Source organism: Gavialis gangeticus, unplaced genomic scaffold, assembly GCF_001723915.1.
Source record: "Gavialis gangeticus isolate Ggan-Ray unplaced genomic scaffold, GavGan_comp1, whole genome shotgun sequence".
NCBI classification, from domain to species: domain Eukaryota; kingdom Metazoa; phylum Chordata; order Crocodylia; family Gavialidae; genus Gavialis; species Gavialis gangeticus.
In genome coordinates, this window is record NW_017729014.1 from 14,565,762 (window position 1) to 14,591,278 (window position 25,517).

The 25,517-nt window shown below is 48.7% G+C and overlaps 1 protein-coding gene across 1 annotated transcript in view; it reads left to right on the top strand.

Annotated features, from left to right (window-relative positions):
• Window positions 1–4,672: 4,672 nt before the first annotated feature.
• Window positions 4,673–25,517, top strand: part of LOC109293724 (tyrosine-protein phosphatase non-receptor type 11-like) — a 52,641-nt gene continuing 31,796 nt past the window's right edge. Inside the window, exon 1 of the mRNA XM_019511806.1 lies at window positions 4,673–4,932. Coding sequence (XP_019367351.1) covers window positions 4,925–4,932 — 8 coding nt within the window. The 5' untranslated portion in view covers window positions 4,673–4,924. The remainder of the gene's footprint in view (window positions 4,933–25,517) is intronic.

Sequence of the window (25,517 nt, forward strand, 5' to 3'; positions counted from 1 at the left end):
TTTTTTCCCCCCCCCCCCCCCCCCGCCTTCATATATAAAGTCCTGGAGCATAACATACATATAGCATTAAAGAAAACTCTTATGTATCTTGCCCCTGGGGACTGGATGGGGGAGAGAAGAGGACACTAACACATTCCAGGTGCTTGTTCTCTTGAAGGATTTAGCATGGAAAAGCACTCATACCTTGGGCGGATGGATGCAATATGGGACCCAGACAAGCACGAAACACAATAGCTTTGCTGCTGAAACAGCAGCTAAACTTTCATGAGTGATTTTATCAGCCAGACTGCTTTATAAACAAAGATGCCTTAAGAAATGGTGGCAGCACGGCTGGATGTTTCCTCCAGGATTTGTTAGACAAGAGAACTTGAAATAATTAAAATGGCTGGATTTCTCTGTCGAATGGGGAGAGGGTGGCAGACACTTTCTCACTCTGCTGGTCTCTCACCTACTCTGAAAACTTCACCAGCTCCCTCCTACAGGACTCCTGCTTGCTGCACGAGGGAGCTGCCAGAAAGCACAAGACCAAGAAGAGGGACGCAGAGGGGGTTCATGGGGGGTCCTAGAAGACGTCACACTGGGTCTAGGAGTATACCAAAGGGATGCATCCTCTGGTATCAGACACTGCTGCAGTGCAGGGTACCTGGGAGGCCAGTGCATCTGTGGGTGCACAGCAAGGGTTGTTTGGATGACTTTCATAATTAAAAATAATTAGGTTGTACATTTAGATGATAATTGAGGACTTGCTGGCTTGATCTGGGCTGTTTTTGCTGTGTGTGTATGGTGCTTGTGAATGCATGAGTTCATAGAGCTCAGGGAGTAGGAAAATGCAGCGCCCTTTTCAGACCAAGGTGTAACCTACATTTTCCCCTTCTAGTATTGCCACAGCTATGATATCTTTTAGATCTACTACCTCTGACCATTAATTGGTAGCTGTGTTCGGGTTCGCCCACACAGAGCACAAAGCCGAGAGGACAAGTGCTTGAGCGTTAAGTAGGAAATGAATGTGTACTTTAAAGCACTGGTTTGCACGGAAATGGTAGTAAACAAAGGAAAGTTCTGTTTGGGGAGTCAAGTTGCTGATGCTCTTCATCACCGGAGACCCTATTTAGCACCTCTGCCGTGGCAGATGTGGCCCGCTCTGTTTTACCGTACTCAGCTTTGAAAGCACTCCGGAGAAGGAAGATGGGGTATGTTTTGCTCTCCTGTATCTAAAGTCTTAGCTTGGGGGTGGCCTGCCTGCTGTTAGGTTGGAGGCTGCAGTGCCCATCTTGGTAGAAAACCTTAATCTCGCATCTATGTCCTCAGGGTATAAGTGAAGCTAAAATGGGAGCACCCAGTAGCATGCTACAGAGAAGAACTAGCTCTAGTCTCTGACGAGGAGAGTGCCCCTTCTTTGTACACACCAATATCTGGGGAGGCAGGCTGGAGACATCACGGACCTTAAAGCCATGCACGTATATATATTCATGCTCTTCTTGAAGCAGCTGGTCCTGGCTGCTCTCAGAAGCCACACACTGGACTATATGGTCACAAATTTGATTCAGCCTGTGGTCCTTCTGTAGCATTGCCAACACTTTGCAGTTCACATCAAACCCCAGATATCTTGTGACATATTTCACAGCTCCAGTGCCTGGAGTCTAGTGATGCCATGAGAATCTCAGCTCCTGTGTCTACAATAGGCATTTTCTAGGCCTTAACAGTAAAAGAGAATATCTTGAACATGTGTTTCTAAAAGGCTAATAGACCAATATAAAGCCCCTATTTTGCCCCCAATCTTGTGATTTTATGTTAAGCCAATTTCATGATTTTTTTTCTGGCGGGGACCTCAGTCACGGGCTTGGAACTGTTGAGGTTGATTGTTTGCTAATGGATCCTCTACAAAGGTATCAGTGACATGAGCCAGGAAGCCCGAAGGTCTCATTCAAAGTTGGCTGAGAGTGCACGCCAGCAATTGGTCGTTTTGAACTACAAATAATATCAGGGGGTCTCTACAATCATTCCCGCAGCACAAGCAACAAATAACCGCAGTGCAAGGCTGATGCATCACTCATGTCCTACAGAAAACCTGGTGGCTTCAGAGGGACTTCGCTGGAGCATGGATCACTGCAGACTTTGTGTCCTTTCTGCACAATTTAGAGTTTAAAAATGACTCATTTGAGCTGCTTGGTGAATGCAAGGGCTTGTCTCAAGGGTTGGGGGGTGATGCTGCAAAACAAGCTAGGGTGTGAATTTAAAAGTGCTATAGCCAGTCCACACTAGGTCCCCATGTGGGTGCTCTTATTTTGCACTGAGTGCCTTTGTGTGGTTTGGGCTTAGTCAAAGTGGATGATGCTAAACCACACAAAGGCACTACTAGACCATGTGTGCACCAGGGGGCTGTGCACAATAGTTTTTGTGCTGAATACCTTTTCTGGACTCTTTTCTGTAGGCAAGGCATGGAGGGAACATTGGGACAGCCGGCTGCCAAGAAAGGGCCCTAACTCATAAGGAATAACAGGCCCCAGTCTGATTTTACTTACAAGGGTGTGAACTGAGGGGAACTCCACGGGGTTAATTATTACACCAGTTTAGCAGGAGAATGGCATCCATTGTTCATGACCGGGCAGCAAAGCCATTTTGGAGAGAGCAAATTGGCACACAACTGCCCAGAGCCCCAAGCTTGGTGGGGAGGGGAGAGAGGCACTAGACTTAGGTCATATCTGCAGAGTAGCTGTGCAAGTTATCCTGCGTGCAGCTGGGAAGGGAGGGCCTGTGCTTTAGTCCCTGCATGGGGCCCCCCGAAGGGACATTGGCTCTGCCAGACAGACATAGTGCCTGAGTGTGGAACAGATAAGCTGCATGCTTGCAAGACTGCAGTGGTGGGGAGCAGGGACCGCACATCTGGCGGTACAAATTCCCGGTATTTCCTGACCTGTTCTGCACCCTTGCACCATCACACTAGTGCTGCACGCCCAGAGAGTCCTGAACTTCTTACGCGGATGCTTTGGAAAGGCTGAGGGTCTTGCCCGACTCCTGAATGTGCTGAATGCAGGCTTCCACGATGCGCTGCCAGGAAGAAATAAAGCTGCTTGAGAGCTCGTTGTTGCTGAATGAGGGAGTCTCTCAGCCAGAGCCCCTAAAAGTTGATGGCAGAAATGTCTCACTTCTCTGGTGTGGGCCTCGTATATGGTTTGGCAGCTGCTGGGCAGAATGGTTGGGTGCTTAGCCATGCCACACTTGGGGCTGGGACGGGTGATGAGGCTCAGGAGGTTGCAAAAGCGGGTGGCGTTTGGGGTTTAGGTGCATGGTAGATGTTGCCTAACACGGACATCTCCTGGCAGCCGGCCGAGTTGGAAAGCTCCCAGACTGGTCGCTGAGCTGGTCACCCTGGCAAACGTGTCTTCTTGCTGGGCTTGCCAACTGTTTGGTCAGGTTCCCTGAGGGGGCTGAATAGGAGTCACCACCTCCTCCTCTGCTTTGGCTGGCTTGTGTCCTGCTCGCCCGGTCCACGTTGGGCAAGCCTTGTGGGCACCCAGGTTACAGCTCTGCCAAGTGCCCTGAGAAGAAGTGCATGCCTGGGCTATGGCAGGAGATGTTTTATATCTATCTGGTGGCAGAAAGGGTGAAGTAACCTGTCTGGTGGCATCTAAATCGCTTACAAAAGTGGATCCTGGCCATGTTGACCCTTTCGGGCAAGTCCTGCGTAGTTTAGCAGAGATGGACCTGTTGGGCTTTTGTATAGCAGTTGCTCTGTCCATTGTAGACACTGGGCCCAGCGTGTAGAGACTATAGAAACATGGACAGAGACAGAAACATGGACTAGCAGAGACAGTCCTCTTCCTGAAAAGCTTTTGATGTAAAGATAGACCAGACCAAGGGACAGTTTATTACAGGTGGAGGGACTGGCTGAGTCACAGTGGACCTAAAAGGGCCAGATTTGTAGAGCAAGCAATGGAAGGAAGCCCACCGGGTGTGCTCATATATCTTTCTTAAACTGTGACATCAGGAGACATGCCTGAGGTCACAAAGAGAGTCTGTGGCATAGGCAGGAACTGACTGCAGGTTTTCAGAGGAATTTCACTACAGGACCCTATATCCTTTCGTCTCCCTTCCCCAAAAATGTCTGGAGCCCCTCGAACAGAGTCGCCATTACATTCTGTGTGCCCTTTTCCCAGGATGGAGAGGGTAGAGTAAGACATTTCACCAGGCTCCAGAAAGTCCCTAGACTGTGTTTGACCCAGAGACCACTCTTTCCATGTCCTTCAACCAGACCAGTGATTCTCAACCAGGGTGCTGTGGCAAGGTTAGCACCATTAGGTGTGCACACACAATCCGCAAGGTGACCCCCAGTGGGAATCCCATTAGTGTTAAAAGCATTCTGACCTGTTGTGGGCTTTGTGAGTTCCTTGCAGCAGAAAAATTGCTCTATTTTATTTTTTTCATAGTAAAAAAAAAATGAGTGAAAACTAAGAGCGGGCCGTTTTTGAGAGGGCGCTTGAGCTGAACAAGGTTGAGAACCACTGAACTCGACAGACAAATGTCATGTGCCGTGTGCGGCATTTTTATCCCCTCCCCGTCCCCCTTCTAAACATTGAATTCACAGCTGCTGGCTCTGCACTGATAAGAGAGTGAGATGACTTCCTTTTTTCTCTCCACCCCCACCCCCTTCCAGAATAAGCTGGGCTGTGTTTTTTGGTAAATAGCCACGGCAGTCACTCCTTCACGCAAAATTTTCCGGGCTCCGCCACCTGGGGCAAACTTTGTCAAGGATGCTGGCAACAGAAGTGCATCTAGCTGGCAGCCAACCCTCCTCTAAACCCTAGACTGAGCCAGCCCCATCTCCTGTATCCTGCGAGCCTTCCTCCTTTCTGAACTGCCCTGTGGCTTCTGTGGACTAACGACTCTCTTCATATTTTACCGGGGTTGACAAGTCTTGACCACTATGGTGAGGTAGGAGGACTGCGTCTAATTTTCTGTTCTTAAATGGAGAAGATAGTTTTGAGTCAGAGCAAAGGAAAAAAGAGTAGAGCATACAAAGTCTGGGTTGGTTAGCTCTTAAAAAACTTCTACCTGCAAGCATGGATCATGTCTTCCTATAGACACGGACAGCACCTAGCTCACTGTGGGCACTGCTGCCCCACAAATAATGATTAATAGTGTCCGTGAGGTGCGTGTTCTTGTCTTTCTGGAGGCAGAAGGCTTCTTCAGTGGAAAGGTTTTGTGCCGACACTATTTTACTAACACGATCAGTGCTGCACATAGCATTAGAGAAGTGGCCCCTGCCCGGAGTCACTTGCTGTGTGTGTGATGTATGGTGCCATAGTTCATATTACTTTGCAGCAATCTTACATTTATTGCTACTTGGCTTCGATCTCCCAGCTGCATCTGCGCGTGTGCATGGTTGTGCGAGTGAGAGAGAACCGCGGCGCGTCTGGGGAGAGCGCACCGGGCAAGATTTGGAGTGCCACAACTGAGCCTGCTAAAAGCAACCGGCTTGTTGCAAAATTCAGCCACGCAGACACAGTCCTTTGCTTCAGAACAAGACATCGAACGTGCTGAGGTTTTTCTCCAGAGCTGCTGGCCTCCCCAGGGGTGTGGGTAGGGACATAACTCGCTTTAAAGCTCTGGACTGGGAAAATAGCCGGAGCCCCTCGTGCAAGCGAGTTACAGTCCATGCCACCCAGCTAATGCTCAAAGGTTTTCTCTCTCATTAACATGTCTTGCCATCCTGTGAAAATCACTTGGCTCTGGCTCCTGGCTTCCCTCCTGGATCCTTGCCTCTGCCGTTGCTTTGTTCTGCTCCATCAGATCATGGAAAAGGGGCAAAACGCATGATTTTCAGCGCTGCGAGGGAACTTGTCACTCAGGCAACAGCTGAGCAGCTTTCATAACTGGCTGGCAATATATTTTTAATGTCCCAACTGTCTGCCAGGTGGGCCCGCAATTTAATTACCACTTTCTTAATGGGAACAAGAACATCTGTAATATACAAGGTAGTAAATCTCCCTAAATTGATGGAGATTAAATGAAGCCTCTTCTATTAGTCTCCAAGGGGCTCTTTGTTGTGTAGTTCCCGCCCAAGCTCGAGGTTAAAATGCAGCCCCATTAGATATACGAGGTTTGCTTTGTGCTGCGTGGGTAATGCTGTACTAGGAGGGAAATGCCAATCAGAATTCAGGCTTTATTCGACCAATAATTCTTGGGGGGGGGGGAAAAATTGCACACAGGAGGAAGCTAGCCGCTAAGTCATTCCCTTGATTTTTTCAAATGGGAGCTGATATGTCCAAAGCCATCTAAGACATGGGTCAGCAACCTATGGGCCATGGAAGAGGGGGGCAGTGAGGAGCATCGCCCCTGCCACCCCACAGCTGGGATGGGGGCATGTGGTGGTAGTCAGGTCCTTGTGCCGGCCTGGTCTTGGGCTCGAGTTGGGTCCTGGCAACTCACCAGCATTGATGATCGCTGGGTTAGGACACTTAGATATGCTCTCATTCATTTTAAATGAAGGCAGGTCTAAATCCTCGGGCTGTGGTGATTCTACTGCTACCGCAGGTGGAGAGGAATACAACAGCATCTCTCATGCTTTGACCAGGCTAAAGCAGATCCTCTTTTCCACTGGGAAAGGACTTGGTGGAGAATCATGCAAAGCTAATGCCCTTTTCCCGTGAGTTGCCTTGTGCTGAGTTTCTTTTCCTGTGTTTGGATGTGATTTTTCTTTGATGGCTCATCTTAACTGCCTCATTGCCTAGTTAAAGCCCGCCGTGGAGGCCAGCAAGAGGTGTCCCTAGCATCATGGCCACCACAACCTCTTCAGTACAGGAGTGTGTATTTTAAGAGCGGGCTTCTGTGCAATCTCGTGCAGGGCAGTAAAACCTTTATTCTCATAGTTTCTGTCTCAGACACAGGCACAACCTGAAAGCAGGTGCAAGACAAGTGCAGAAGTGGGTTCTTTGATGCCTTTTTCTACTTGCAAATATGTCTATAAATAGACATGGGCCTCACCCTCCATTTAGGCACTTATCTGTTTATCTTGTCTATCAGATGAACTGTACCTATGCTATGGTGGTACATTAGATGATACAGCAACATGAGACAGCCAAGTGTTGTAGATGGAGGCACTGAACCACAGTGTCTCGCTCAGCTACATACAGAGTATGGACGTGAGCATGGGACACAGGCGTTTGAGTACCACCTTAACCACTGGGCCAGCCTTCCCCTTGTAACCAGCTTATAATCCCTCCAGCACTCTGGGGACACAGCAGTGGTAAGAGCGCAAAGATACCGTGAGATGCATAAGATGGGATTGAATCTATGCATCAGCACAAAAAAGGGAGGTTTTAAATAGAGGCATGTTTGGAGCAAGCTGCATGGCATTTATAACAGCTTAATAAGGCGGAGTGTCATATATTTTATAGGGGAGATCAAACCCACCCGGAGCTCTTTGGGGTGCATGCCATAAAACCCCGGAAAGATTTGCTTGTGTGGCTGTCGGACACTGGTGCTGCTTCTGGAAACTGCCCGCAGTTGTCTGGATGGCTCATGCCTGTGGGCCAACAGTTGTGTGCACGCAGCATGTGAGGATCTGCATGGCCCTTTCCATAGGGGCAGAGGAAATAGCTCAGGTAGCAGTGAGTGCTCCAGCTGTGCCTCATCCCTCACTCGATATCATTCACCCACCGACTTCAGCACAGCTCCAAGCTCTCCACTGGCCCCTTTTTCAGAGAGAGTTGATAATAGTATGAAAGGCACCCAGCTGAGTCCTCTGTTTCTCTCTGGAAGGAGCAGAACAGGTGGTGCCTCACTGATGTTATTCTGCAGTGACCCAAATGAGACATCCCTAGGGGGAAAAGAATAATCTCGGTCTTCATGGTCTGTTGGCCAGTCCCCTCAGGGAAGACCCCGTGTGCTTACCAATTCACGCCACCTCTTCGTAGTGTCAGCCATGTGGAGGATTGTCCTATGGGAGCTGTGCTCTTGTTTGCTGCTTTTCCTCTTCCCCCTCCACCTGAAAACATACTTTTTGCTTAATTTGAGTCCTGAGGATCCTTCCCCTGTTGCATGGTATCAGACTTGCTACACCTGTGCCAGCTGAAGACTAAGGGCCAGATTCCTGGCTGGTGCAGATGACTTCAGCAGACTGATGCCAACTGCTGCCAACTGAAAAGTTGGCTCTAAATTTCTACCCTCAGATGGCCTTTAAATGAGGAGGAACCACATTGGGGCAAGGCACAGGTGGGATGTTTCAGTCAGGCAGGCTAGCTGGCTGAGCGTGGCTCCCTGACCCCAAGGTTGTAGGACTTCACCAAATTCAAGGTGAACCTCTGGTTTCTTCACACCCACGTGGGCTGCAAATATCCAGCTGCTGTGACCTAGTGTGGCCCAAACCACCAGAGTCCAGGCTTGCATTCAGGCTTTTAGCAGCCACTCCATTGTGCTCGTGAGTGACTCGCTGAGCTGCTGAACCCAGTTTCAGGTGGCAATTTGCTTAATCAAATGTGCCTGTCGGTGGAAACACCAGATCTATTTTTAGTGTTTCAGATGGGGGGTGAAACTTCACCGAGAGCTTTACATGAAGCCACGACTCTTTGCACACCAGGTCTCACATGCCAGGACATGACGGCACTTTCCTCCAGATGCTTGTCTGAATGAACGCATGCTGTTTGAGGACAGGGCAATGGGAAATGTGTGTGACGGTTTACCGAAGTCCCACATTTGAGCTCCTTCTTGGGATCTGAGATGCTTCTGCAATGGTGCTGTTTAGAGAAAATGTGACTTATTTTCCTCCATCCTTTCCCCTATTGTAATGCAGTCACTGGTTTGAATTTGCTCCCCCTACCAGACACATCCATTGTCCTCTGGCAATGGAAAGAAGTCCCAAAGGCAAGTCGGAGGCCTCCCCAGTAGCAGCGGCTGCACTTGGGGAGACGACATCAATAGAAAGGAGAGCAAAAGCTTGCCAAGATGCTGCGCGTGCACCGCCTTACCCCCAAAACGCACCCAGTGGAAGCTGGTGATATCTGAAATCAAGTGATCAAGATTAACACCTCCAGGTGTGTCCACAACCAATTTCCTGTTAACAGATAACAATCATACAGAGTCTGACTCAAAATAGTGTAGTCAAAGCTCACGCTCGGGTGAGCTCCCAGGAGACTGGAGCGACAGCTCGAAAGGAACATTTGCCAGCAAACCCTGTGCCTGCCAGAGTCTCACGCATCCCCTGCGAGGGCTGCTGGTGGGAAGCTAGCGAGAAACGCACCCTGATTTTTCCATTGTGTGTTTGGACATAGTGGGTCTCAGCGTTTCCCTCGTATAGTGACCGTGACAATTGCATTTCTGGTACAAATTGGTTCGACGGTGAGAAGCGCGTGTCAACGCAGGCAGAAGGCGCTACGATGGGAGCCCTTTAGTGTCTCAGAGCAAAGAAGGTGGCCCTTAATATTTTATTTCAAGGACAGGACATAGCTTTGCCTGCTTTCTGAGGACCTGACCGATCTCCTTTTCTCTTCTGTCCTGCCCAGTCTGTCTAGAAGGAAGCAGACCCCCACAGCTTGGCATTTTCAGAGTGGCAGCTGCATGATGCCAAATAGGGCAATGCCAACCAGCTGCTGGGTTGGTCATCATGGTCCACTTCACTGGTAGTTGGCCATGGCAACACACGCACGCTCATATGTCTCTTCATAGCTGCTCTGCCTGTTCCTAACAGGAAGGCTGCAGCTGGCCAGGCATGTGATGTTAACATCACTCCCATTACTTGCCATGTTAGCAGCAGCGCCTGCTTTGCTAGCTATCTCATGGAGTCAGCAATCAAAGCTCTGCGATCCCACTGCGACTGGCCCAGCCCGAGATCCTACTCCTGTCTTAAGTGTCTAGATTGGAGGCTCAATAAACCAGGCTTCAGGGCGTTTGTCTGGAGTAGTGAGGAGGAAGGCTTAGTTCTGGCTAGAGGTGACCCTTTAGCCTCTTTTCCCCTGTGATCCTGTACTCTGTCTACAAGCCATTAGGGTTTCACAGTCTGATGGTGACTGATGTATTATCCTTTGATAACAGTGCCCCGATACAAAAAGGATGGATGCTCCTCTAACAGATGTATGTTGGATCCTGTCCATCAGGGAGGCCGTGGAAAGCCCAGCACTGGGTTATGGGGGGATAGTCTGGATGGGGAAGGGGTGCACTGGGGGCTGGATCAACAGCTGCCTGTGTCCAGCCAAAGGGGGGCGATGAGCATGCAGGGACGTGCCAGTGCAGGTCCTCTGCTCCTCTACATGCCAGTCTGTTTTCACATCCGCCTCCTCCACATTTGCGCACACAGCTCGCCTTATTTCTGTGCACAACGCGTGCCAGCCCCGGCACTTCCATGCATCTTTCAGCACCAGGCGGTTTGCTGCTTGTCCCTTTTTTTAGCTGCTTCCCTTTTAGGCTGCTGCCTGGCTTCTGTCTGGAGGCTGGGAGACCAAGTTGAAAGCATCTTCCCACACATCTGTGGTGGTGGGAGGGGGTGGAGGGGAAGTGCCTGTGATATGGTACTTGGTTTGGGGCATGCACGCAGGTACCAGTAGGAAAATAATTCTCCCTAGTTTCCAAAGAGCAGTGTGACGCTTTTTTCTTTAGCTTTAAATAGGGTCTTGTCCACATTGGGCTTGTAAGTAGATTCCTGTTACAGGGACTTGGGAAAACGGCGTCACCTCTGAGCCTCATGCTTCGAAGATCCTATTTCTTCCCCCAGCGCTTCAGAAATACCGAGCTTGCCCTGTCCCAGCTCGAGTCAGTGGGGTTTACAGGCACTCATCCTGGGGAAGCAAAGTGAGATGAGCTCTGACCCAACAAAGGATTTGAGCCTATGCTGAAATTCATGACTTTGATTAGGCTGCTTGCCTACTTGAACTCCTTGCTGACCTGGGGCGTAGGCAGGAGCAGGCAAAACTGCCTTTGCTTTTCTACAACAATATGAATAAAGCACATGGGACAAGATGTAGCAGTGGCTGCGGTCCTATCCCTGACTTGTGGATTGCGGGTATCAGGGTACATAGCCAGGGGCAGCTGGGGGAAAAGGTTTGTAGAAGTCCGTGGTGAACGACTTGTTCAGGGAGTTGGTTGACCACAGTGCGTACGTGAGCAGTTGAATCCAGAGTTAAAACAGCAAGACATGATAACAAAACGGGTGGGTAGAGATGAGGAGGAAGAGCCTGATTGTCTAAAATAGGGGCCTGAATGAGTGAGCATGTCCCTGCAGTTTTGGTGTGGATTAAAATGCAAGCGGCACAGTGGAACTACCCATAGCCCCTTGAGGTTGCAGCCAAGATTGAGATCCCTTTTGTACTAGGTCCTGTTCAGACCTGCTGCTCCTGCTCCCAGCATCTCACCATCTCATTAAACTACACAGAATGGGAGACTGGAAGCGTTAAGACTGCCATTTTCTAGATCTAGATGAGGAACTGAGCACGGAGGTGACAACTTGCTCAGCGAGAGAGCCAGAGACCAACCTCAGTCCTCAAGTCCCAGCTTGGGGGCCTCAACCAGAAGGTCTCTCTCATTTCCTTCCTCCTGTCCTTGTTTATCAGGTCAGTGCAATGGGCTTCAGGTGCTTTCGTGCTCCAGCCTCTCAGCCCTTAACGGGAGAGTTGAATTAATTTCTTGATCTGGCCACAAGAGAAACTAGACTCTTCCCCCTTCCTGTTTACCCCCATCACAAAGTCATCAGATGTCTGGAGGTTGACATAAGGGTAAAAGCAGGGACCTTCCTCCGAAAACTACATCCCAATCTGTGCTCCCAGGAGAGCAGATGGCAGCCATCCTATGCAGTGCATTGAAGTCCGAGCGCGCTTTGCCCAGGGAGGACATGTTCTTGCAGCGTCTCCCCTGCCCTCCAGCGCTTGCTTCTCCATATTCTATTTTTGATCTGATGACCTGGTTAATAATCATCATCTCGGATTTCCCCAGGGAGATAATAGGTGGCCATGTGATGGGATTCTGGCTCCTCACTTCATAGGTCATTGCCTCTTTAGGGAACGAACACAGCATGCAGTTATTTCACATGGTCACGTTCTGCTGAGTGGCAATGGAGCAGAGTCCCTGTCCAACAAATGGGGTAGACACCGGGACAAAGTTGGCTGTTAGGTCTCCTCTGCGCCAAATGGGTGGGTCTCCAAGCCTGGCATCCTTATCCAGCTCGAAACCTTTGTGCTTTTCTTTTGTTCAGTCTTGGTAGAAAATAGGCCTATTTTCCAGAGGTCGCATGGCCTGCTGGCTGATGGAGCAATGAAAGGCACCAGTGCTAATCCTGCTCTGTGACCTGGGAAAGTTGCTTTACCTCTTCCCTCTTCTGCCTTGGCCGGTCTGGCAAAATCTTTGCAGCAGGAAATGTATTTTGTGATACATCTTTCCAGCACCTAAGCATGGAAGGAGGAGTCCAGTTCTCTCGGTGGCTTCTGGTCATTACTCCAACGCGACTAATAATGGCTGGAACGCCTCCTTTTACAACAGCTTCTACATAGATGGACCTCATTGAATTTGGGAGTGTCTGCAGGTGGCATTATGGGGTCACACTCGATGATCTAGTAGGTCTCTTCTGACCACAGAAATCTATGAATTATGTAGGGGCAGAGCCTTAAATTGTACCAGAGAATAATATAGATGTGATGAGAGCAGTTGCATGTTCCTATCCCTTTTCCTAAATGGGAAAATGATTGGTAGAGTTGAGCGTTGTTCGTAGTGCTGTATTTACACAGTGTAGTAGTTACATCTCAGTAATCGCATTTGCTGTCGCCAACTGGCTTCGGCAATGGGTGAAATATTCACAGCTTAGTTTAAAGTAAACACACGGACCGTGTGTGCATTTTGCTTCATGGTAGTACGATTGCTCCAGTTTCCAAGGGACAGGGAGGGGAAAAAGCCTGCACAATCTTGCTGGGGGGGGTGTTGTTTTGTTTTGGGGTGTTTTTTTTTTAACCATTTGAAAATAAAACTGTGAAAGCATGTCCCCCCCCCATCAGCTGGTAGGCTTGTATCTTTCTGATGCATAGAGTTTGGTTCCCAGAATTTAATCTGGATTGAGATCTGCTTCCATACCAAACGAGGGCAAAACTGTTACAGACTTGGGTGCAGAACACCAGAAATTCTGGGGCAAAATGAAATAGTGGTGACATTTTAAATACAGGCTAGAGGCATAGAGAGCTCTTTCAGTGCCTGGGGCAGATGTCAGGGGGATGGGGAAGTGGTGGGGAGGGGGTATTACACTGACCACGGGAGAGCAGGAGGGGGAGCGGAGTCTTACCTGCTGCGGCTCTCCTCATTTGGGCAGTAGCTGCTACTGCAGTGGCTGTTGCTGTAGGAGCCCAAGCTTGGGCTGCTGTAGCTGAGGGATAGGCATCCCTCCCCCATTTCCCAGGCACGGGGCTGTGCTTCCCAAGGCAAACCTTCCACGGTGAGGCGTCATTCCACCTCCCGGCTCCCACAGATGCCCTACTTCCCAGGGAGCAGGGTGGCTGGGCGCATGGGCAACAAGAAAGAGAGAGGCAGACTGGACACAGACAGGCACAACTCAAGCAAAGCCCATATTAGTGAACAGGTGCAGAGCCTTGAAAGTGTGAATGGGAAATGGCCCAAATTGTTGGTTTAAAAATCAGCAGTTTACATCTGCTGAGAAGCCGCTTGAGCCTGTGTCTAGGGGCTGTGGAAAAAAGACCTTGCTCTTGTGTGGGTATGGGGAACAGCTTCTTGGCTGCTTTCTGCCACTGCCCTTGTTTGTAGCCATTCCTCTCTCTTCCTGCTGCATCGGCTCTCGAAAGGTCACCCGTTCCCCCCCTGCTGATTTTTGGAGACATCTGTTCTAAGCAAGAGGCGACTTGCTAGGGCCCAGACATGCTGGGTTCTGCTGAGCAAATGGTTCAGGGGGCGGGCCGGAGTTTGGATTTGATGGTAAGCAGCCAGGAAATCCTATTTTAAAACCTTAGTCCCTTCATCTCCTTGAAACGAGCCACTCTGCCTAGTGTTCTCTCCAATAAGGGGCATCGATGGAAAAAAAAAAAAGTTTATTTCTGAAAATCTATATCTGAATTCCACAGCCTTCTAGTTTCAGCCAGGAACATGTGGGCGGTGAACACTTTTCTCTAAAATAGGTTCTCTATGAATATACCTACAGAGAAATACTCTGCTACTGTACTTGGCTGTAGCAGAGGCTGCCAACTTCTGTACAATACAGACCTGCTTTAGAACAGTCTTTCCCTCATTTGTGCGCTTTGGACAAAGTATAGCCTGAACCTTTATAAACTGTAATAATAAGCAGAGATGGAGACTGGTTATGATTAGTGCAGAAAAGAGGGGCTTGATTTTTGCCGGCCCCCTTTTGTGGCCAACTTAGATCCTGCTGCACATTCCAATTAAAGCCAGATGGAAACCAGTTTTAGAGTTGTTACACATTTTCAAGCACTAACTTTGTAGCTGGTTGGCTCTTTTTCTAGCTTGAGAGTCATTTTTGTGGTGTGATAATTACTTCGCACATGTGGCCGGTCTAAATTTATTGTGCAATTAGCCAGTTAATTGTATGTAATAATCTATGTAACGGGCAGCGGGGGCCTTACAGTTCTGTTGAAGCAGGTGTAGTGTGGTAATAGCTCTGCACAGGTGTACATAGCTGTACAAGATGCAGTGTGGGAGGCAAAATGAGCTCAAGATGTTCCCGGAGCATATGGGGAACTATCGTCCCATCTGAAGCTCACTGAAGGACGGTAGGAAGAAGTGCATTGATGTTAGTGGATTTGACCTTTAAGGGTCAGTTGCAATGGTCCAATTTCAGGTGGCAAAATCTGCAGAGGAGAAACACTCCAACACTAAATTGCATGGAGGGGGGAGAGAACAGGCTACAGGGACTGAGCCTGGTAGGTAAGGCGCACGTCTTGAAATATAAAGTCAATTGCTAGGGACTGAAAGAAAAAAAGCTGCGCAAATGGAGTTCTTACAGCTGCAATGTTTGAGCCTTGGGCAGAGCGTTCAGAGCAGGAGATCCTCTAGCATTGCTTTTGGGAAATTAGGAGCACATTCAGGTGAAGAAATACAGCAGAGGCTGGGAAGGGGCTAGGGTTACGGGAGGGTACCGCAGCCTGATTTCTCGTGAAAAATGTCTAAGTAAAGAGAGTGTAGAACTATCTGGGGCAAAGATTTAAAAAAACCCAGAAAATTTATTAAATTCAGTCAAGTTCGAGAGATCTCATGTAGCCTGAGCAGTGGTTTGCAGCTTCACTAACCATGAGGCTGCAGTGGGGTGATGCCTGTCTGAGTGATTCCTATATCACATCTTTGATGGTGCTACAGGGCCAGCGAACAAAGACCAAATGGCTTGACCCACCTTGATCAATATTGCCTGGTCCCCCCTCCCCTGCCCAGTTCCTACAGGCCCGACATACAAAAGTTGCTTACAAAGCCTGATGACTTCAAAGAGAATAATTATACTGGGCTGGACGTGGGATTGGAACCAGGACTCTTGGGTTTTCTTTTTCTTGCTCTGCCACCGACTCACTGTCACTCTGAGCAAGACCCTTGCTGACTTAAGCTATGAGGATAAGCTTTGTGTCACCCGATTTTTAAGCGTCCACATTTGCAATGGGGTCAACCCAGAGTTGATCTTCCATTGGCTGCTGGGGGAGACCAAATTTAACCCAGTCAGTCCTTCCTTACAGGCAGTTCAGTCTTCCACATAGTATCTCTTGAAGCCCTTCTCTGTCCAGCCACTGCTGCCTCTACTTATATCTGGATGCATCTTCACGTGTGCCTGATTGTGCACTAGTTACCGCACAGTCATTTAGTACTGTACCTAAATGACTGTGCAGTAACAGTCATGGCTGCACGGTCCTGGCACCACACAGGTCATTGCCCACCCTACTGTGCAGTACCAGTGGCGTCATGGTTCATGCCCACCGATGCTATGTCGCCATAGTGCCTTGTGTAGATGCACCCTCCATGTGGGAGTTGTTTTGTCTGGCACATCGCCCTCAGTCTGACATTTCTTTTTTAGCGGCATTTTTGACGGTACCCCTGGGAGAGCACCTGCAGAGAGAAAGCAAGAGGCTGGTTTCTTTTCTAGCTGACAGACAGGGGTTTGGAAAGAGTCCTGGCACCGTGTTTACAACTTTGCCCACCCAATACCAGCTGAGCCAAATGTGTTGGGGGTAGTTGAGGAATATGGCTGCCTTGCTTTACACACCCCATTTCACCCCTTATTTTTCAAAGGGCCTAAAGGAATTGACTTTCCTGGGCCCTTTGAAAATCCCAGCTGCAATTTTTTTTGTCTGGATTATGGAACAGGGCTGACAAGAGGTGGACAAGGACATCACTTAAAGGAACTGACCGACAGCTGGCACCAGCTTATCGGGACACACTGTTGAGGTATCAGGGTGGCCAGCGTGATGCAGAGAGACCAGAAAGCTCATGGCTGCACCCAGCAAAAGGTGTTGTTTCCCTCTGGAAGCGCAAAGGGAGAGCGCATTGCTCAGCAGCCAGAGTACTGGGTCATAGGAGACCCTAGACCAGGGTTTGGCAACATTTTAGGACAGAATGCCAAAAACACCTGCAAGCTCGGCTTGTAAGAAGTTGGTGTGCCAGGAGCGGGTGGCAGGGGAGCTGCGAGGGGCCCCATCCTTGTTGTGGCAGCGCAGCCCTGGCCCCTTCCCTGCCATCCGCCCCAAGGCGCACATGCCAAGCAAAATGCCTTCGCGTGCCACACTCTGGCACCTGTGCCCGGGGTTGCCTACCCCTGCCCTAGACTGACCCTTGACAAGTCACTTCACCTTCCTGGGTCTCCGTTGCCCTCTCCCACCTTGTCCAGGATGAAGCTGGCATTACTGGCCCCATTGCAAAGCACTTTGGGAGCTACTGGCAAGCAGGAAGCAGGTGCTTTCCTGAAGCAGATGGTCAGCGAGCCGCGCTCAAGGCATGCAAGGAAACATGGTTTAGATGTTAACTGGAATCGTGTAACATTTAACAGTCCTGAGTCTTGTTTTGTAATACAGGGGTTTTTTTTAAACCTGGCTTATCCCACTCATCCAACTGGCCACTTCATGGGAAGCCACTCTCAATCCGTGACATATGGAGGATCTAAGCAGGGTTTAATTCAGCTGTCTTGACCATATATAGCTGAGAAAAGGAGGGAGGAGAGCACTCACAATGAGGTGTCTTGCCTGGGAGTGACTCATGGTCCAACTCTGATTAGTATTTCTCGGCGGGGGGAGTCCCTCTCTAGACACACACACACATGCTAGAAGCAGTTAACTTCAACCTGAATGGAAAATAGCTGAACAAGATTAACAGACCTTGTCACTGGGTATCAATGGAAAGTCTGCTGGTGGCGGGGGTGTGCATGTGGGGGGGTAGTCAGCCACTGGAAAGATGTACACGTGCAGGTGCTGATAGCAGTACTAGGTAGAATAGCAGTTGTGATGTGAAATGGTTATACAGCATCATATCAAGTTCCCAGGGTCAGCTACTGCAGGGGAAGATGCGAGAATTTCTTTAAATGGGTATACCTAGTATAGCAACTCAGTCCTAACAAGAGGATGGATCTTGCCGCCTTGTATAAACCCTTAATGTTTTATTTTTAAATACGAACCATTCCTCTTCTGGGTCTTGTTCTGTTCCTGGCCTCAGTGGCCTCCTGGGACCGTGGGTTCAGGGGCAGCCTGTACAGTGTGTAAGAAGCCTGGCCGGGCTTGGAGAACAAGTGCAATCAGAGACTGAGAAGGGCATTAAGAGGAGCCCTGGTGCAGCGCAAATAAATAGTGAATCCTGTTAGTTGCTGTGTAGGAAACTTTACTTGGAGGGAACTTGCAAGGTTGTCTGCCTTTTTCTAACACGGCTTATAAAACCACATGGAAAAAGGGAATTGAGCCTTCAAGTCGGAGCCACAGGAACGAGGTTCAAGGGTCCTGGGTGCCATCCCAGGCTATTCTGACTCCCACCAAAGCAATTCAGCTCTGGACCTCAATTTACCTCTCTCCACAATAGAAGAGGGGTTTTCCACTGCTCTTTGTCCTTTGAAACGCATGCCATAAAATGCTGGATCCTTGTACCCCATGGATTCCAGCGTTTAAGAACTGGATTTGGACGGCGAATTTGGAACAGGGAATTGCAAAGCCAAATAAATAAAAATGTTAGCCTCTCTTGCAGGTTAGGCTTCAGAAGACAGGCATCTGTATGAGCTTATATGCCTTTACATACATCAGCCCCTTTCTGCCGCCTGCTGAAGGACTCAGAGACTGACCGTGGGGCTGTATAAGGTTGTCACATGTGCTAAACACCTGGACTTCCACACCATACATTTTCTTGCTCCATCTAGCGCTCGTAGGAGCAGTAAGCTGGCGATGCCGGGATCTCTCTTTGTGTGCCATCCATTCTGCTCTGGGCAAAGGTAGATGGCACAGGTTAAAAAGGCTAGTGTGTCCTGTCACTGCCGGCGAACAGAGGCCAGGAGCAGGGAGTCTGCAAAGAGGCGCTGCCCATTGTAAGACATTTTTAAAAGCTCTTTCTCCGAGCTCCAGTCTCACCAAGATAAAAGCACACGCTGTGAGTAGCTCTGTTGACTTCAATGCAGAATGGGGTCTTCAATACTGAATCTCTTGCTTCTTCATATACCCCTTAGAGAAACAGCCTACCTCAAAGTAAGCACCCGTGCTTGTGCCAGGTTTTTACTTAGCAAAAATGCTGCATTTGCTTTGAGACGGGTCTCTTTTGTGCTGGTGAGGACACCTCGGTACAACAGCTGGGAGTTTTAAAGGAGCCTGAGGAAATGAGGCACCTAAATCCTATTAGAATTAAACAGAAGATAGGATGCATGTGCTGTCCGTTGTACATACATGGGAGCTGACCTCCCTTGTGAAAAACTTCTGTTAAATATAGAGAGATGAAATAAACAGGGCTGTATAGAAATGGCTGTTTATAGGAGCTCCGTGGATTATAACCCCGAACTGTATCTTTGCAGCAGAGCTCTGTGCGCTGGCGTAAAAATTTAATAGAAATGTTACTTTTATGCATTTCTTTATGCAAAAGAAAAAAAAAAGTCTTATTGGATAGTAAATGCTATGCAATGGAATAGTTAGCTGTCTTGATGCTAATTGCTTTGGGGAAATGAAAATATTTACCCGTATGTAAAATTAACTAGTTTTGCTGGGCATATTTATTTCACACAATCCCTGAAGGCTAAGCTTGATGTTATTATTCTCCTGATGGGATTTTAATTGAACCAGGCTGGAAAGAACAAAAGATGCTGACTTGTCTTTATCAGGCCTAGGAAACCTTCTATGCAGGCCCACGTATATAAAATAGCTGATTATCATATTAATACATAAACACTAGTAGTATACCTGCAGCACTTGCTATACAGCAAAAAAAAACCTCTGGCTGCTAAATATGCCTCTAATATCATAAAACAAATGGGTGACTTCTCATGACTGTCTTTATTGGAGGCCCATCTTCTATGCAGAGGCTGGGCAGCAACAGTCCTGGAGTTTTAGGCTTCCTGCCTTTCCCGACTGTGCTCTTGACGCTGCACGCTTTCCCCTTGCAACTCAGCAGCTTTCACAGGCAAGGAAGTGACTGGCAATGTGTTATCGGGCAGACTTCTGTGGGTATGAGTGTCATTGTTTTTCCATCGAGAGTTGACTTGGAGGCTGCGCGGACTGAAGATCAATTGTGGTCTTACACAGGGGAGGGAGAAAAATCTACTAATAGAGGAAGTTAACAGTGCGGCAGTGTCTGCTTCTTTGCAAATTTTAAGAGATGTGGGGTGCCCCTACCTCCCATTCATAGTCCACAGAGAGTACTTAGGCCTTTCTGGAGGTCTTGAGCATCTCACAGTAAGCAGCCCCATCAGGCTGGCTTTCCTTCTGGATCTCCCACCTAGGGCTGCCAACCCTCCTGGATGGGGTCTACTAGAATCGGCATCCATCTCCCAGTGACTATTGAAATAGTTCAGGAGATGGATATTGTGAATGGGTTGAATAGTACAATGAATGACATTGTGTCATGTTGGGGGAAAAAAAAATCTCCTGGAATAGCTTCAGTCAGAGTTGGCAACCCTGGTCCTGGCCAGTGTGGGGTATGAGGGCACACATCGCCTGCAGCGACTGTTTTAGTGCTATACGCACAGCCCTTGGCACGCTCCGGCTCTCAAAACCAAGGCAAGAGACAGCCCTTTGCTGGCTCTGAATTTCAGACATTCACATGGAAATGAAAACATGGGGAGAGGAGGATTTAAAATTCCCTTCTCGCGGAAAACCAGCCTCTTTGGGGATTCCAGCTCTCACACCCGCACCCAACCCAAATTTCAATAAAATCCTGCACCCTCGGGAGTGACTTGCAGGATCCCTACATGGCCTCCAAACCTCTGCACAGCCAGAAAGGCTTGATACGTTTTCCCACGTTGCAGGGCTCAACATCAAAATGTCCCTCTCAAGCGTTTCAGGTAGGGCGCAGAGTTCATCCTTGGCGGTGGACGTGCATAGCAGCGGGGCCTTTGGGGACTCGGCCTCCGAGCTTTAAGAAACATCAGCGCGGGTGGAACGAGTCCGTGCGACAGTTATCAATCGTTTGCTTTGTAACTGGGATTGCCATGCAGTTTCCTTCCCTCTCCCTTTCCAGATGCCTCCTGCTCCCCCACCTTGGCTTGCCGGCAGACCTTGCCCGTTGCTATCTCCGCTTTGTTGGGTGGAAATGGCTTGGTTCTCGTCTTCCTTACTTCGGTAGCATCCAGCCTTAGTATGGGGTGAGCTCCAAGCTTTAAAAAAAAAAAATCAATTTGCACCTTCACAGGTAACTGCGAAACCTTATGCTCATAAAATTCCTTGTGCAGAGGAACCGAGTACCGGGCCTACATCCCGTGTGAGCCCTTGGTATAGGGCTGAAGCGGGGCGCAGGCTTATGGTAACTTCTGCGTACAGGTGTGACATTACCTGGGATCGGACTGGACGCTACCAAAGGCACCATGCTTTTTCTCCCCCGTCCCTTACCATTAAAGGCAGTTTTTAGCTTGCAATCTCAGCTCCCATACACATGGCCTAACAGACCAAAGATTGAGCATGTGTGTGTACGTGGCAGAGCACCCCCCACCCCCACCCCAACCACATTCGGTTGACCTGTTTCTCTTTTGAGAAAGGTGTACATTTCTCTCTTTTTCTCCCTCTTTTTTCCCCAAAAGCCCGGGTTTTAAACGTTGTGCTGTCCTTTTGCTAGGGTTGGTGGAAAAAACTCTACCCTCGGCATCTCAGGATGAGGGGAAAAATGCTTTCTGAGCTGTGGGGAAAAGAAAACTGAGAAGGCTGTCATCTGGGGTACTCCACTGTCACCTCCTCCCCCAGGACACTTCACCGGGTCTCTTGATGGTGGGAAACGTGAGATATTTAGTGCTGGCAAAAGCAGAGGCAACTCCACTGACATCAGTGGGACTGCACTGATTTAAGAGACTTTTAATGGGGAGCAGAAGCTCCTCCATATGGCCTCATGCATTGGGGTGGAGGAGGTGTGAGGTTGGCTAAGGGCCTCAGCCTCCTTCAAGGTCATGTGAGGCCCTCTCTTCTTTATTTTTAATTCTTTGCTCACGTCGGTCCAAATGCCTGGAAAAAAGAAATCCCGATTTTAATGAAAATTGGGCAAAAAATGATCTACATTTTGGGGCTTTTTTTACCTTTAAAAAAACTGCTGTTTTTCATCCGTCTCTGCTCCTCCACCGCCCCCGCCGACATGCGAGCCAGTTTAAATTGTTCAGCACAACATCTCTTTCGCGCTCGAGGGAGGGAAACGGGGGTTTTGCAGCGTTTTGTTGACATTTGGTTTCGTTTTCCAAAGCTTGGGTTGAAAGTGTTGGCAGCTGCTGGGCCAGTGGCAGCAACAGCTAACCTCACCCAACCACTTTTCCTCCCGGGTGGCTGATCCATATCCACACCGGTTCCCGGGGCCCTAGTGTAGACGAGGACGAGCTGCTGTTTGTAACTGAACTAACTGCGGTTCCGAGGTTCCACGTGCCGTTTCCCTCTGCTCACGATGAGGTACGAGCCAAGGATGGGATCACCTCTGCCAACCCCCGCAGCGGGAAGGGCTCGTTTTCATTACCATAATGCAGCTAATTGACCGGCCTTATTTGAGCGAACGCTGTTTTTAATGAACCTTTCTCCCAGTTGGTTATACCGAGGTCTTCTTTTATTTTACTGTCCAGTCGGCAGGCGGGAGCCTCCTCTGGGCCACGCTTGGGCATAGGCTGCTACGTGCCCTGCAGCTGCCGAGAGCTGGGCTTAAACGGGGAGCGCTGGAAGGGAAAAAGGCTATTTAAAAGGGGAGCCTAGGTGTTTGTCCGTGGAGAAGAGCAAGCAAAAAGGCTGACGTGGCCGGAGGAGCTCAGCGAGGTTGCCTCGAGGGAAAGTGGTTGTGCCTATATCTTATTCATTGCTTCACGTCCACAAGGCTGTTAGTCATCCCAGGTTTTCACAAAGGGCTTTCTGGCATTCTTGTGGTTATCAGGCCTTTCTTTCTCATTTTGAATAGGCTGAGGGCTGGGGCATTACTCAGCCTGGCTTTCAGCTGAAACAGAGAAGGTCTCTCGCCGCATGTGCTCAGCGGCGCTGTGCTGATTCCCATCCAGTCTGAATCACACAGCCTGTCCTCCCCTCCAGAAAGGGACCAAGCAACATCCTTTGGACCGCCCACGTCTGGCGCGTGTGCTGTCTTCTTGTTTCCCGGCTTTACACATTTCCTCGAGTAGCTCCTGAGAGGCACCTGAGGCTCGAAGGGCGGATATATAACTTTTTTTTAATTTAAATTCTATTTGGTTTTTAAGTGAACCGTGGAGGAAATCTTCATTTCCTCACAGAAAAATCAAGTCTGCCTCAAGTAGATTTCTGCTTCGCATAAACGCCTTCAAATTGGCTAGATCTCTCTCTTGGTTTGTTTGTTCACATTAATTCTCCTGGGCTAAGTTTCACAGAACGAGGGAACAATTCAATAATTGCACCAACGCACCACTTTCAAATAAAACACACCATTTAAACAAGGGCGCTCCTACAATGGTTAGAGGAGCAATGGTTTCCTATTGTTCTTGCCTTTCCAAAATATGGCAAGACTGTTTATAAAATCCGTGCGTGTTCGTGTGCACACGCGGGTGTCTTCCAGAGGGCTGAATCAAAACCTGAGGTTCAAATATACCACAGAGCATTTTTTATTCCTCACCATCCAAATCTGCATAGCCCATGCATCACATTTAGGGCTATTTTATACTACTTGTTAGTAGCACAGCATTACTGGTTGAGGGTGTGAATTTTTTTTTTTCCCTTCGACAAACTTATGCCAGTAAAAGCCCCAGAGTACAACACAGCAATAGTAATATAAAGATCCCTTATGATGACGTGGCTTGTTTTAAATTCAGGAAACAAAAAAGCAGCAAAAGCACTTTTAGACCAATTATAATTCAAGTGAAGGTTGCTACTTTAAGCATGAGTGTATGGTTAAAGCAGCCACACTTTCTAGAATAGAAAACGTCTTGCCATACACAAAATACAGGTGTCTTCTGTGGTACTCATAAATAAAGAAGCCTGGGTTGGTTTTTTTTTTTCTTTTTTGATAATTTTGGTTTTGAAACTGAACTAATATAGAGGGGAAAAAAATACCACGGGACTTGACCTTTGGTGCAAAACAGCCATGGCTGTTCTTGGTCGCTCTTCTTGGTCGCTGTAACTTTTCAAGAAGAGAAATAATTTGTGCAATGGATGGAAAGCACAGTCGACAAGGGCATTGCTTCTGATCAGGGTCAAAGTTACTCCAGAAGTCGCTTCCAGTTTGGGGGCATTGGGCCTCTTGTACCAAGTTCGACCATGAAACTAGATGGGACGGGGCTTGATGGCTGTGGCTTCATTTGTTTGAGCTCTGTGAAAGATTTGGGCTGGAGCATGTGCTTGGAGCTCAATGGGCAAGTCCTTAGGTTTCTGCACAGCTGCTCCAATAGCGTACGGCTGAGAGCCCACCTGGCAAAAGCCCTCTGTTCAGGAAATGGAGCTACCGATTGGAGATAAACTCCCTCTTGAAGTCATCCTTTTCATGCTGCGAACCTGCCTTCAGTTCCCCGGCTCAGAAACAGGGCTTATCCCCAGGCTATTCTCAGCAAATCACTCCCTCCTGCACACAAGTCTTCAGAAGATGAAACGAGCTGAGAAGTTCTTTTTCCCCGTCTCCCGGTGCTGGGGTGGGGGAGTTGTAGCTTGTGAACCGTGGGAGAAACCTGCTAATGCTTGGAAGAGATTTTTTTTCCACTGCCGAATTTAGAAATTGGCCTTTCCTGCCTTCTCTGTTTATGAGGACCACCTGGGTTTTCTCCTCAGCTCAGCGTACGTGTGCTTCATGTTAGCTAAACAACAGGCGCACCGGCGGTGCGTGCCTGCATCGATTGAATCTGGTCCAAGCAGCGGGAGCGACCACAAAAAGGAGCTTTGATGGTGTCTTGCTACAGCTGAGCATAACCGAAGAGCAAAGGGGACAAGCATGAAACTCCATCCTTCTTGTTACCCCTTACGGGGGCAGCTCCCATTGTGGAGTGAACTACCCCAAAATTGTTGGCGATGCCCTTGGAGAAGCTCCTATGTTCCTTTGGAGGTCTGCCCCGAGTCTAAGGCAGAGCTGCTAAGCAAAGGCTGAGGCACGAATGAGTGAAAAGCTGGGGGAAAATGGACCCGTCCTTTAGCTACCTTCTTCCAAAGTCCCCGTAACAGTCATGAGGTCCCACACCCAATCCATCATGTGCTGAGCCATTAACAACGTGACAAGCCCTCTTCCCACCATGTTCTCAGGCCAAGCACCAGAGCATTTAAGTGCAAAGCCCCCCAGTGCCTTTGCCATTAACAACAACCTTAAAGCCACCCTGGCTTCCAGCACTGAAAAATGCAGTTGCAGCTAAAATGCTGCATCCAGAAATTATTATTAAAGGTTAGCAAAGGGCTATATAGACTTGCATTGTGTGTGCACGTGCATTTTAAATGATACAGGCATATGTCCTTGATGCAGAATATGCCACACAATGCATCAATCCCGGGACCTGGATTTGACCTGGCCAAGTTTGAGAGGAGGTACCTGCAGGAGAGGTATATCAGGACCACTGTAAGGATTTGGAGACCTGTGTAACCTGCCATATGTTTGCCTAGATAGAAAATTAAAAAAAAAAAAAGAAGCCATACAGCTTCACCCCATCTTTATTGCTGTTATGGTCTCCGTTAAAACATTACCCATGACATTTAGCAACTTTGCCTTGTCCCCAAGCTCCATTAAACTCCATTAGAGTCGTTCTTTCCTCTGGCTGCAGCAATTTTACAGAGCACTTTAAGTACATGGCTCCCACACTCTATCATAGCTGTATAATCACCAAAGGGGTGTCACTCCGTGGTCTCAGAAGTCAGAGGCTCTAAAACGTTCAGATCCTCGTCTCCAGGCGACCTCCCCGTGCTGTTCTCAAGACGCGCTCTTTTGGCTTAGACACAGGGAAACTTTCATCGTTGGAGCATTTCACCGAGAAGGGAAAA